General features: G+C 37.8%; 1 protein-coding gene across 1 annotated transcript in view; it reads left to right on the top strand.

Moving 5' to 3' along the window:
• The window catches only part of Dapp1 (dual adaptor of phosphotyrosine and 3-phosphoinositides 1), a 30,716-nt gene extending 19,377 nt beyond the window's left edge, over window positions 1–11,339 (top strand). Inside the window, exons 5-9 of the mRNA XM_090356766.1 lie at window positions 2,589–2,636; window positions 4,414–4,476; window positions 6,720–6,805; window positions 8,873–8,960; window positions 10,171–11,339. Of these exons, the coding sequence (XP_090212892.1) occupies window positions 2,589–2,636; window positions 4,414–4,476; window positions 6,720–6,805; window positions 8,873–8,960; window positions 10,171–10,239 (354 nt within the window). The 3' untranslated portion in view covers window positions 10,240–11,339. The remainder of the gene's footprint in view (window positions 1–2,588; window positions 2,637–4,413; window positions 4,477–6,719; window positions 6,806–8,872; window positions 8,961–10,170) is intronic.
• The last annotated feature ends 1,819 nt before the right edge of the window (window positions 11,340–13,158 follow it).

Below are 13,158 nucleotides of genomic sequence, written 5' to 3'. Positions count from 1 at the left end.
TTCTTCAACATTTCAATTGTTCATGGAAGAACTCCCCAGCTTGACTACAGGAACTAGTGGGGAGTTCTTGCCTGCCAGCCTTTTTCCCTTCACTGTCTGAAGTATATGACTGGAAACCTTTGCGTGTCTTTGTGATGTGGGCAGTTGTTTAGTTTCAGCACTCATGGAGGCTTACAGCTTCCCCCAGCGTCCATTTATGCTTACCTGTGAACCCAGGGCCTCACACATTCCCCTTTCTTATTGTTGGGGCTCTGCTTCTTGCTGTGTCTTTCTTGTTGGCCAATGACTCCTTCAATAAGAATTCCAAATATAGGCAGATGAAGACAACAACTGAATGAAATATCAAAAACGAATTCTGAATAGAAAACATTATACTGGAAAAATAATCACTAATGGCACCAATGGCTCATGCCAGTAATCCTAGCTACTTAGGAAGCTGAGATACAAGCTCATGGTTTAGACCGTTCATTCAGGAACATCTAGGAGACCTATCTCCCATTAATCACTCAAAAATCAGAAGTGGGAGCTGTGGATCAAAGTGGAAGAGTGCTAGCCTTGGGCAGAAAGAGCTCAGAGACAATGCCCAGGCCTTAAGTTCAAGTCCTGTGACTAAATAAATAACTAAATAAATGTGGAAATTGAGAAAGATATTTTGATTTTGAGTTAGGAGAAGACATTGGAACTAGAAACATGTAGGCAAGCAAGGTGATAAGTAGTCCAAACCATAAAAGACCTAAGACAATATGAAAACTTAGTCTATCCCATCTTGTTTCTCAGTCAACCAGTACCTTCATTACTTCCCTTCCTGTTTACTTACCCTTCACCCTCCACCAATCACTATAACTCCCTCTCCTCTCCACTCGAGGTTTAACTTCAAATTCTCCTCTGTCACACTTCTCAAGATCTGCACTCAAAATCAGTCAGACTGAGGCCACCACCTGTGTCCTTTATCAAGCATAAGATGCAGATAATAACTAATTTATAGGCTTGAGATGAACCTGAAAGATGACATACCCTCAATAGAAAAGGCCATTTTTAAAACTAATTCTAGAAAACCTTGTTACTTATTTCTTTGCTCACTTCTAGAATCAGATGGAGTCACCTGCCCACATATATAAATATTGAAATAGAGAGAAGGGTTTTGGTAGTTTTTAGATCATGGAGAGTCCATGCTACATAAAGTTTATTGAGCAAATTTACAGACAAGAGAACAAAAAAAACCAATATTGCTTAACATTATATTGCTTAACATCTGTAAGTTTATCCTTGCTTTTATGCCATAAGAATGTTTCTTCTTTTTTTCATATATTTTATTGTAATTAATAGAAGGGTTACATGATATTTGCCAGATAGATGGTACATTGATACCCTTTCACATGTCTTGGTCCCCATTTCCACCCCCCAACCCCACCCCTCATCTTGTTTTCCCCCATGACCTATCTAATTTCAAATAACCAAATACAAATATATCCGATATATCAGGTAACAAAGTGAGATACTGTAACAATATGAGATAACCAAGGGACAGCAAAAGAGATGAGAGATAACATAGTACCTTAAGAACAACAATCATTCATTATATGGCTTATGTTTCTATATCCTAGAGATCCTTTCATTTAGCATCCTACTATATGGCCTTTTGTATCAAGGTTTTGCTCTATTGCAAATCTCTGCTAGGGGAGCCCAAGGTTTCTACTGATTATGACAAATGAGGGAAACCATTGAATGTTTCTTCTTTTTAAGACAAGGTAGTGTTACATAGCCCAAGCTATGAACTGTTGATCTTCCTGCCTGTGCCTCAGTAGTGATGAGAGTAACAGGTATAAACTCTATTCTATAAGAATTTTAAAATAGTTGTATATTATTTCTTGCTTTCTTTGTACAGTTGTTCCTCTTTTTATTCAGTAGAAAGAATTGGACTTAGGGAAAAAATTACTCTGGAAACTCCCATAAAAAAGAACCTTGATGTCAACCAAGTCATTTCCTAGTTTTAATTCACTTTTTTTTACTTACCAATAAAGCATACTATGTCATATTAGAGCTAAATATCCTACCAAGAAGTCAGTTTCCCCGGAAATTTATGACATCACAAATTTCTTATCTTGATGTCCTTGTCTTTTTCAGATTTCTACTCACACTGTTCATTTTTAAGTCATAGGTGCTAATGATGTGTGTGCTAAAATATTGCTGTTATTTTCTTTGTGGTATTTCAGGGGTTTGAAATTGCTAGACCTACCTCTTGGGTCACTCTAAATCCAAAACGCATGGCAGCAGTGCCCTGAGAAGGCACTCCAGCACCATATACTGCTCAGCCATACTCTTGTCTTGACTTACAAATGAATGATCTGTGAGTTAAAAGAAGTGATTTATGCATATTTAAAATCTCTTTTGAATAACTCAGATATTAAAAAAACTTGCACAGGCGCACTTCCAGTTTTGGGGTGGCTACGTAGGTCAGTGGCTAAATGTTTGTTTGCCATGGATGTGGTTAAATCTTCAGCACTGCAATAAAGATTACTAGTGATGCAAAATCCAACATCATGTTGCAACTGTTCTGAGCTTTATTCTTGCTTCTTTTATTTTTTCAGCTGGGTACAAAGGAAGGCTACCTCACCAAGCAGGGAGGTCTAGTCAAGGTAAGGAAGTGTGTACTGGCTCATGCCAACCACAAAGAAAAAGGACATGTCACGTAGATTCAGTTCTCATCTTTACTATTTCTTGTAAATAACTGCCAACTCATTTTGACCCACTTACAATATTTACTTGTTTCAAGAGTTCATGTTTATAACTGACTAGTTCAAATTCTGGAAAATAACTTGGGCATAGCCTACTGTTAATGTTCATGAAACTATGTAATTCTTTTAACCAAAGGAATTGGGGATACAGGGAACAAATGAACTCTAGTACATTTCTCTTCTGTCTTTTAAAACAAAAACAGTTGTATGTAATGTCTACCAAAGGCATACCCAAATCAACAATAACACTATATTGTAAATCCCAAAGTTAATAGGGCGTAGGACCTTCTAAGTCCAACGTGTCCGTTTTGCCCCTCCCACTTGTGTGATTGTACAAGTATGATTTCATTTCAACAAGTCATTCATCCTTCATGCCATGTGTCTGTGACTTTAGAAGTAGTGTACTTGACATCTCTTTGGGAGTGGCCTGCCTGAATCTAATATGGAATTAAGTCCTTTGTGTTCCTACTAGATTCAAGTCCCCTGAGTACAGGGGACATTCATATCCATAGCAATTAAACATATTTTGTATTATTGATCTGGTCCTGGTGGCTTGATTGCTGGAGTTGGGCACTGTCCTAAGACTCTGTTCTCAAAGCTAGTGCTCTACCATTTGAGGCACAGCACCACGTCTAGTGTTTTCAGTGATTAATTGGAGATAAAACTGTGATTTCCTGGCTGGGCTGGCTTCTAACCTTGATCCAAGATCTCAGCCTCCTCAGTAGCTAGGATTGCAAGCATAAGGCACCAGGGCCTAGCTCATTCATAGCATTTTATATTTTTTCTTTTGAGACAGGGTCTCTATGTAGCCTGTTCTGGCCTCAAACTTAAGATCTTTCTACATCTGCCTTCCTAGTATTGAGATTATAGGCATATGTCACTATGTCTGGCCAATACATATATTCACTTTTTAAAAATAATTATAAATTTGATGTACAAAGAGCATTTTTATTTTCCTTTTGTTTGTCATCCACAGCTCCACTTCTGATTTTTGAGTGTTTCCTTGGAGAGAAGAGTCTCATGGGTACTTTCTGCCTGGGCTGGCTTCGAACCCCAATCCTCAGATCTTAGCCTATTGAATAGCTAGGGTTACAGGCATGATCAGCAGTGCCTGGTGTATATTTATTCTTAAATCCTATTTTTTCTTTTTTCTTTTTAACTGGTGCACTGCTACCCCCAGGATAGAATATCATGTGGTTTGAAGCTTCTGAATTTCCATTTGCTTGCCTATAGGATAAAAATAATGATGTTTCACATTATCTAAGGATGAACTGTTTGTGCGTACGCATATATGTATGTAAATACAAATTTTATATGCATAGGTTTTCAGGGAAATACATATATTTTCCAAGGATAAATGTAGCTCACTTTAGATGCTTAAGACACATTCCTCTTTATTATGGTAAAGTTAGTAAAACAGAATTTGAGTGATACGGCACTTCTCTTCATTTGTTTAAAGAAACTAATGATACCTCTATTATGAGCTTGCTTACTCATAGAATCATTTTAATGTTTGTAGACATTTTGAAGACTTTTCTTGTCAGAAATGATACACTAAATTATCTTAAGGCTTATTTGATATAACTGTTCACTATTTTTTAAATGAAAATGCATCATCTAGTTCAGTCATTGAATTTCTATCTTTGTACCTTTTATGTTGTTATTATTTTTCCCTCAGACTTGGAAAACAAGATGGTTCACTTTACACAGAAATGAACTCAAATACTTCAAAGACCAAATGGTGAGAAACATGCTAGTGAATTTTCCTTTAAAAATTATCTCTCTCTAGGGACAAAGAGTGAACAAATGCAGCTGTGTCATTCAAGAGACACTGTAGAAAACGTACTATACAACTTGTGGGTGGGGATGGGAGGGAAAAACTGGGAGAGAGCATGGGAAGGGATGACATTGTCAAAAAGAAAGGTTTACCGGAATTAGGTAACTGTAACCCCTCTCTGTACATCACCTTTACAACAATAAAAATACCAAAAAAAGCACCCCTTTACTATCCCCACAAACTTCCTCTTGTCCCCTTGAAAGACCAAATTACTAGAGATATAAGGGGGTTTTGTTTTGTCTCTGTGCCGGTACTGGGGCCTGAACTGAGGGTCATGTGTTCTGAATTGGCTTTTTGCTCATGGTGGAGCTTTACCATTTGAGCCATGCTTTTCCAGTCAACTCCTGGGAACTCCTTTTCCTGAGTCGACTGGAGAGAAGAGTCTTTTAGATTTGTGCACCTTGGCCAAAATCCTCAGGTCTCATTCTCCTGCATAGCTAGAATGACACATGTGAACCAAGATGGTTTTGAGTTTTTGATTCTGACATGTGTTCCTTTGATGATATGGATGCCCAGAAATTTCTGTCCTAGGTTGTCTAAAAAAGTTCAGCTCTGTTTGGGAGAATGGAATTTTTATTTTGAAAAAAAAATATTTTTTTTGAAAATTACTCTTTTGAGAGACAGTCAGCTTATTAACTTTCTCTCTTTATCCTGAACAATTTACCCCTTAATTAAACATGTCCATTTCTTATGGCCATTTTACCATGCCAATTTTACTTTATTTTTTTTTGCTTTCCTTATACATGATTTTTGACCAAGTATAAGTTTTTTGTTTTTTTATTAAAGAATTTATTAACATTGATTTTTACATCATATTTCAAATGACATGTTTAACAAACAAGTGTTCAAGAAGGGAGTCTCTATACAATCACTGGCACTTAGATTTTAGAACATAATCAAAATTAGGCTAAGGGTTTGTATATCATAGATACATCTTAATTTATGAAATAAAACATATCTATAGAGTCATAGGTTTTTATGTCTATGTAGTTTTGTTTATATTTCCAATATGATGTCCATAGCATTGGGTATGCAAATATTGAGTCCTCGCTCTTGTACTCTTTGGATCTAATAGCCACATATTGAGGATACCATGCGCCTTCTGTTCCTTTGGTCTTGATTTGTCTCACTCAACATGATTCACTCTAGATTCATCCACTTCCCTGCAAATGCCATTATTTTATCTTGTCTGTTGGCTATGTAGAATTCCATTGTGTATATATACCACATTTTCTGTATCCATTCATCTGCAGTAGGGCATCTGCATTGTTTCCATCCATGGCTATTGTGAATAGTGCAGAGATGAACATAGCTGAGCAGATATCCTTATCATATCTTGGGTTATGATGTTCAGGGTAGATGCCCAGAAGTGGCATGGCGGGATCGTAGGGAAGGTCAATTTTCAGTACTTTAAGAAACCTCCACACTGCTTTCCAGAGTGGCTGAACTAGTCTGCATTCCCACCAGCAGTGCAGTAGGGTTCCTTTTTCCCCACAACACCGCCAGCAACTGTTATTGTCTGAGTTCAAAATCTTGGCCATTCTTGTTGGGGTAAGGTGGTATCTTAGGGTTGTTTTTATTTCCATTTCCTTTATGACCATGGATGGTGAACATTTTCTCATATGCTTTTCTGCCATTTTAATCTCTTCTTCTGATAAGTCTCTCTTTAGTTCTTGTTGGGTTTGGGGGGGATTAGTTTTTTGAGTTCCCTGTAGATACTGGATATTAAGCACTTGTCAGATGTATTATTGGTGAATATCTTTTCCCATTTGGTTGGCTGTCTCTCTACTTTTGCGACTATGCTTTTATCTGTGCAGAAAGTTTTTATTTTTAGGTAGTCCCATTTATCGAGACTCTGACCAAGTATAAGTTTTAAAAAATATATGAGAAAAAAATGAGACTTCTCTTCCATGGGTTAAAAATCTGCCTCCACCAAATGTAAACCTGTAAAGGCAATGCCTTTCTACTGTTCAATTTTAGGAATGACTTTTGGCAAACCCAGGGACATGTGACATCAATTCCTAAGGCTATCCTTTTGCAGTGCTGCTGGTGGGCGGGAAATTTAACAGTTGTACAGGACAGATATGATGGATAAATTTGTGTTTCTTTTTGTGACTTTTTTCTTTTCCTTTTTCCCTTTGTTAAAGTCACCAGAACCAATTAGGATACTTGACCTAACAGAGTGTTCAGCTGTACAATTCGATTATTCACAGGAAAGGGTAAACTGTTTTTGGTAAGTTGTCTTTCATAAAGGAAGTTTTTCCCCCAAACTTCTTCCAAACTTGTATTTTAGCTGGGAAGTAAAAGCATATGTATCTTCATGTCTATAATGTGGGGTTCTGAGGGATGCATGCTTGGCCCACTACACAGGTGCGTGTTGCAAGCTTATTCAGCTACCTGTGATATAATACCTCATTTAGAGCAGTTGAAACAAAGAGGCAAGCTGGCTGGGTTCAGGCTGTTCACTGTACAATGAAGACATTTGGCCACACACATCTTAGACACCTTTTGTCTCCTAGTATTTCCTCTTCGTTTTAGTTCTAATTTTGTTCGGTGAATGGCAACTCCTTTGTATACCTACTTAAAGATAATACAAATATTCAAAAATAAATAATGGAAGGAAGATCTTTTGCCAGCCAGTTTTTAAAGTTTTTCAAGCATAGACAGAGGAGACTATACTCATCAATACTTTACCAGCTTCTTCAAAAACTTGTAATATCTGCCTTATTTTTGTGAATCCACTTTTTTTCTGGAAGAAATGGAAAACAAGTTGCAACCATTATGGCATTTTACTCCAAATGATTTTAGTATGTATCCCAAGAATAAATATATTATCTGTAGAACTACAAAATCATTACCACAGCCGTGAAAACCAGCCGTAAATCTGTAACATCAACCAACAACCAAAGAGCACCATATGAGCTGGTAGAAGAGCTTGAGAAGCAGGCAGCGTCTATAATAAGGTTGGGTTGAGTATGTCTACATGTCTACACTTTCCATGCCTTTCCTCACGTTGGTTATTTCTGATCATCCCAGTGCAACTTTAGATCTCATGTTTACATAGCATGAAAGAAGTGGAAATGTCCTCATCTATGTCTACTTGGTTTTGAATCAGGAAAGCCACTGTCTCCCTGGAAACTCCCTCTGAGGCATCCCCTTATCTCAGCGGCTACCACTGGTTATCACTAGACAAAGGGAAGGCTAGGCAGAGTGACAGCATAATCATAATTTGCTAAAGTAATTAAAATTTATTACCTGGGGTTCTGTTAGCATGAGAAAAAGGAAAACAATTCATATAAATGGTGAATAAACTGTGTTTCCACAGGGAGACAGTTCCTGAACTCATTCACCATGCCATGATCTCTCCTTCCCCAAACTCGCCCATCCATAAAACCTGCCTCAAGATTTTTCCTTTTATCCTTAACTATCCAACACTGATGGCTGGTGCTGGTACAGAGGCTTGGACTCAGGGCCCTGGGCACTGTCCCTGAGCCTTTTCAACTTAAGGCTAAAGACCTACCACTTGAGTCATAGCCTACTTCCAGCTTTTTGGTGATTATCTGGAGATAAGATTCTGGCTAGCTTCAAATCACAGTCTTCAGATCTCAGCCTCCCAAGTAGCTGGGATTGCAAGTGTTGAACCAACACTCCCTGTCTCAACTCCATTCAAAGTATAGGAAAATGAAGATCTAGGACTATCAATCCAAAGGCAGTAAAATGAAGAATTATTGTATACCTAGGAAGTCCTTTGGACCAGGAAAAAAGTTCCTTTTTTTTTTTAAAACCATACATTCTAACTCATGGCCAGAAACAGGCAAAATGATTAGTCGATGGAGTCTTATTGTTTCATTATCCTGTCCTACATCGTTGAAAACTGCCTTATATCCACAGGAAGCAGAGCTAACAGAAGTGAACTTTCAGAGATTTCTCTTGTCTGCCCTGCTTACTTATTTTTTGAATCATAACACAGGGCTCATCTTTGAATCATACTCAGCTGAGTAAACACAAGTCGTAATCTACCTAAGGCATGCACAGCAAAGGAATCTGGGAGTGTCTTGGACATTTCTTTGTTGTCTCCTTAGAGAATATATATCTTGCTTGTAATATGATGAATATAAACTTCCTAGACATTTTCGCAGTTGGCTGGCAGGTATAGCTTCAAATTACTTCTTGTGTTAACAGCTCTTTGTTACTACTTACCAAGGTCCCTTCTCAGTTCTTTTTCCCTTTAGAATTTTTTAATTCATGCTCAACTGTAGTAATCATTTGGAGTGTCTTATGTTCTTTTTTGTGTTGTTAGTTTAGTATTTCCATTCCGGACATTTTATCTCTGTGCAAAGACAGGAGTAGAAGCTGATGAATGGATCAAGATACTTCGATGGAAGATGGTAAGTTATTGAAGTCTTCACATGGCTCAGGCCTGAGAAATAACACGTTGATGATTTCAATGATATTCCTATTGAGGTAGAGAATTGCCAAGAGGAATATTGGAACACTTGCGGGTCTACTTGCAATAACCTGCCCATTCTTCGGGGGCAAGAAAAATGACCGAGACAGGCTTGTGAAAAGGAAATGAATGGGGAAGCCATATTTAGGTCTCAGCCCAAAGGCCTTTAAGATTCGCAGGTTAGTCTGGTTTTGTTGGTTGGAGGACATTTGGGATCTGTTGGTCTTGCAGAGGCAAACTAACATAGTTCTCTAATTGAAAATCCTTTCAAATTGAGAAAGCTTGCTGAAGCAACTGAATTTAGTTTCCCATGCAAGCAATCAAGGGGACAAAAGATATTATATCTGCTTGCCACATACTTCCTAAGAGGATGCCAGAGTGCTCATTAAAAAAAAAAAAACAAAAAAAACACCTCTCAGACATTTTTTGCATGTGTTTACAAGTTTGTGTGATACAAGTGCTTGAACTTATAAGTTACTAAAATTTCCTATTAATGCAGTAGTCTGTTTTTGTTGCTATCATGAAATACCTGAGGCAAGCTACTTATGAAGGAAATGAGGCTTATTTAATTCAGAGAGTTTGAAGGGCATTGAAGTAGCATTAGTGAGCTTTGGTGATGACTTGATTGTAGAACACAATGACCAGAATGTGTGAGAGAAAATCAAGACTGACAAACAGGAAGCCAGCGGACAAGTCAGGCTCAGTCTTCTGAGGGCTCAACTCACCTTGCAATTATCCAAGTGACACACTACTGAAATTTCCAAGTAAACATGATCAAATACACAGTTTCAAGACTTCTTCCTGTATAGATAAGTATTCAAAGAGAAAATGTAGGCATTCTCTGGTGTTCCTTACTTGTTAAATCCACTCAACATCTGAACAATTTCACATCTATAATCTTTCTTTTGATTCACTTAAATAGCATTGCAGGCCACAGTTTACTACAAGTATTAGACCAATTCCCAAATTGTACATAGTATGATTTACACTTCACAATGTCTCCTGAGAAAAATACAGAAAAGCAGATTAAAACTTGGAATTGGCAGAGTGATACAGCTGCAAGTCTTCTTTACTAGTCAACACCTTTTAATATCTCAGAGTTCATTATCTTCAAGTCACGGAATAATCCATTCACGTCTGTTTTATTACAGTCACAAATAAGAAAACAGCTGGACCAAGGGGAAAGCACAATTCGATCTCGGTCATTCATCTTTAAGTAGATCTTTCTTGCCAAGGAAGGCTTGGGCTAGTGCTTCTGTTGCAGTTGTCCATAGGAGGCTTTGGATGCAAGCTCACGAAGGATTTTCTTTTAAAAAAAAAAATACATCAAAGCAGATGGGAACATAAATGGTGATTATAAGACTCGACAATGTCTCCTTGAGATGACTGCAGTGCTAGCTGTCCTGATGGAAACAGTAAACACCACTCTGAAGTCTGTTCTGGTTAGAGCACACCCTGCGTTCAGAACCAAGGACCTTTGTTGTCACTCAGGGTGTCCCAAGGTTGTTGACATTAGTTGCCTGGAGTCCCCTCCTGAGTAAGGGTCAGCAGAACAGATCTCTGGGTTGTACTGTGAGGCAGGATGTAAACAGCCCTTACGTGGAGGGTTCAGACTACTTTATGAAGTGCATTGAGATAACAAACATCAAGGATTTCCGAATGGCAGGTTATTTTTGTTCAAATACAAAAGCCCAAGTTTCTAAAACTAAAATGGAAAGGGTTTGCTGCATTCTTTTTCTCTTTTTAAAAGGCATGGAAGTCTAAACAGTGTTCTTTACTTCTAATAATAATACCATGAGAAGTAAATGCCCTGGGGACTGTTAGAACAATAAAGGAAAAATGGATGTACAATTTTAAAAGCATTTTTACAATTAAATGCTTTTTAAAACTCTGAAAATCTTTTGTCACTTTGGTGAATTGTTTTCCAGAGTTGAGAAAAAAAATTCACACCTCAGTGGCTCACTCCTGTAAGCCTATTTAGGAGGCTGAGATCTAAGAATCTCAGTTCAAAGCCTAGACTGTGAGCAAAAGGCTGGAAGCCAAGCCGTGGCTCAAGTGGTAGTGTGATAGCCTTGAGCAAAAAAGTTAAGGAACAGCACCCAAGCCCTGAGTTCAATAACTTAATGTAATTTTAATAAGAGTACTTGTAAGCACTAAGTAGTTATCTTTTCCTGACATTTCTCCAAATGTTCTAAAAAAAACTGTGTTATAACCTGGTCCCCAGAATTAACTCTGTAAAGGTCAATAACTGTCGGCACAGGTCTGCCTTACTAAGCAGCAACACTGAAGCCAGGGGAAGGAATAACACTAAACATATATATATATAATACATAACACCACACCATTCATATGGTGCTGACTCAATTCCTAGCACTGCAAAAGATGGTTTTTGTTTTTGTTTTTGCCAAGCCTGGGGCATGAACTCAGGGCCTGAGCACTGTCCTTGGATTTTCTCAAGGCTAGTAGCACTCTACCACTTAAGCCATAGTACCACTTCCGGCTTTTTCTGTGTATGTAGTACCGAGGAATCAAACTGGGGTCTTCATGCATGCTAGGCAAGCACTCTACCACTAGGCCAAACTCCTGGCCCTTGCAAAAGGTTTTTAAATGCATCTTGTTAGTTTGTATTGTATGAAGGAAAGCAGATATTAAGCTGATGGTGTCAAGTTCACAGAAGGTAGAAGTTACAAATGAGCCCTTCTTGAGTTGGTTTGATTTTGTCTTAGAAACAATTGTTTTTTGTGTGTATAGGTAATAATTGTTTGGCCATTCTGTAAAACATGTTTATTTATACTCTTGGTTGTTTATTGAATAAAAAAAACCATAATTTTGTTGCCTACAAACTTCTTTGCTATTCAAACACATTTTAGTATTTCTCATTTAAAAGAAATAGCCTGGCCGGGAGTTTGGCCTAGGGTTAAAGTGCTTGCCTAGCATGCATGAAGACCCGGGTTCGATTCCTCCGTACCACATACATAGAAAAAAAGCCGGAAGTGGTGCTGAGGCTCAAGTGGTAGAGCTCTGGCCTTGAGAAAGTCCAAGGACAGTGCTCAGGCCCTGAGCTCAAGCCCAGGACTGGCAAAAAAATAAATAAATAAATAAAAGAAATAGCCTGATTAATACCATACATAACAATGGTGCTTCAGACTAGGATCCACACAGGAGCAGAAATTGAGGAAGTTACCTTCCAGTTCTTAGTTAATTTCACTGTGGCATTTCACTCTTGAGCATATTATACTTCCATCAGATTACTTTCTCTATTGCTCTTTCCATATAACTCCTACACCTCTATTATTCAAAACTGGGCTGTTCCTTAAACAGTCTGTGACAGAGGATGACATTTCATTTTTTTTAACTTTCTGACTTCTCAGACTGGGATTTTGTAAAATTCAGTAAGAATTATTAGAGAAGTGAAATGATAGAAAAATCATAATCCCTTTTTTATTTTGAGATTTAAGAGATGTAACATTACTGTGTCTCTCGCTAACTAGGTAAAACAAATATCTTGCAAAGGCAGGATCTACCTAGAGCTAGAAAGACTTGGGATGCAAATGTTTTGTTATGAATTACGCATTGCCCAGGCCAGATCGTGAACTTCGTTCAGATTCTCTCAGTCTCCCAAGTAAATGGGACTGTGGGTCTCTGCTATCATACTTGGCTATATATACAATTACTGCTATCTGCAAATAGAAACTTGATCACTTCATCCCGAAAATACTTTCTTATTTTATGCACTGTGTTGTTGGGCAATAAGTTCCTGGACATTACTGAATAATAACCCAGACAATGGGAATTCTGTACTTCTACAGGTGTGTCTAATGTTTCATTAGTTTGTAGCAATTAATGCTTACCATTTCCAGCAAATAAAACATGATTTCTTCTATATTTTTTTTATAATGGACCGCTTCTAATTTTATACCTATTTTACCCCTATTTTGTACTCTCGGTACCCTCTACATAGCTTTATCATAAATCTTTCTATACCTTCTTCCTTTATTAAAGCATGAGGTCTTTAAAGGAAGGTAACCACAATTATTCTCTTATTTGCATAGGAAAGTAGAAGGGAAAAGTGGCACATGGTTTGGTTAAGACAGCAATCCCATTAGCGCACAGAACTACATTGTGAACAGCGCTGGAGG

Source organism: Megascapheus bottae, chromosome 23, assembly GCF_031878675.1.
Source record: "Megascapheus bottae isolate mThoBot1 chromosome 23, mThoBot2.hap1, whole genome shotgun sequence".
NCBI lineage: Eukaryota > Metazoa > Chordata > Mammalia > Rodentia > Geomyidae > Megascapheus > Megascapheus bottae.
This window is presented reverse-complemented; position numbering and strand designations above follow the sequence as displayed.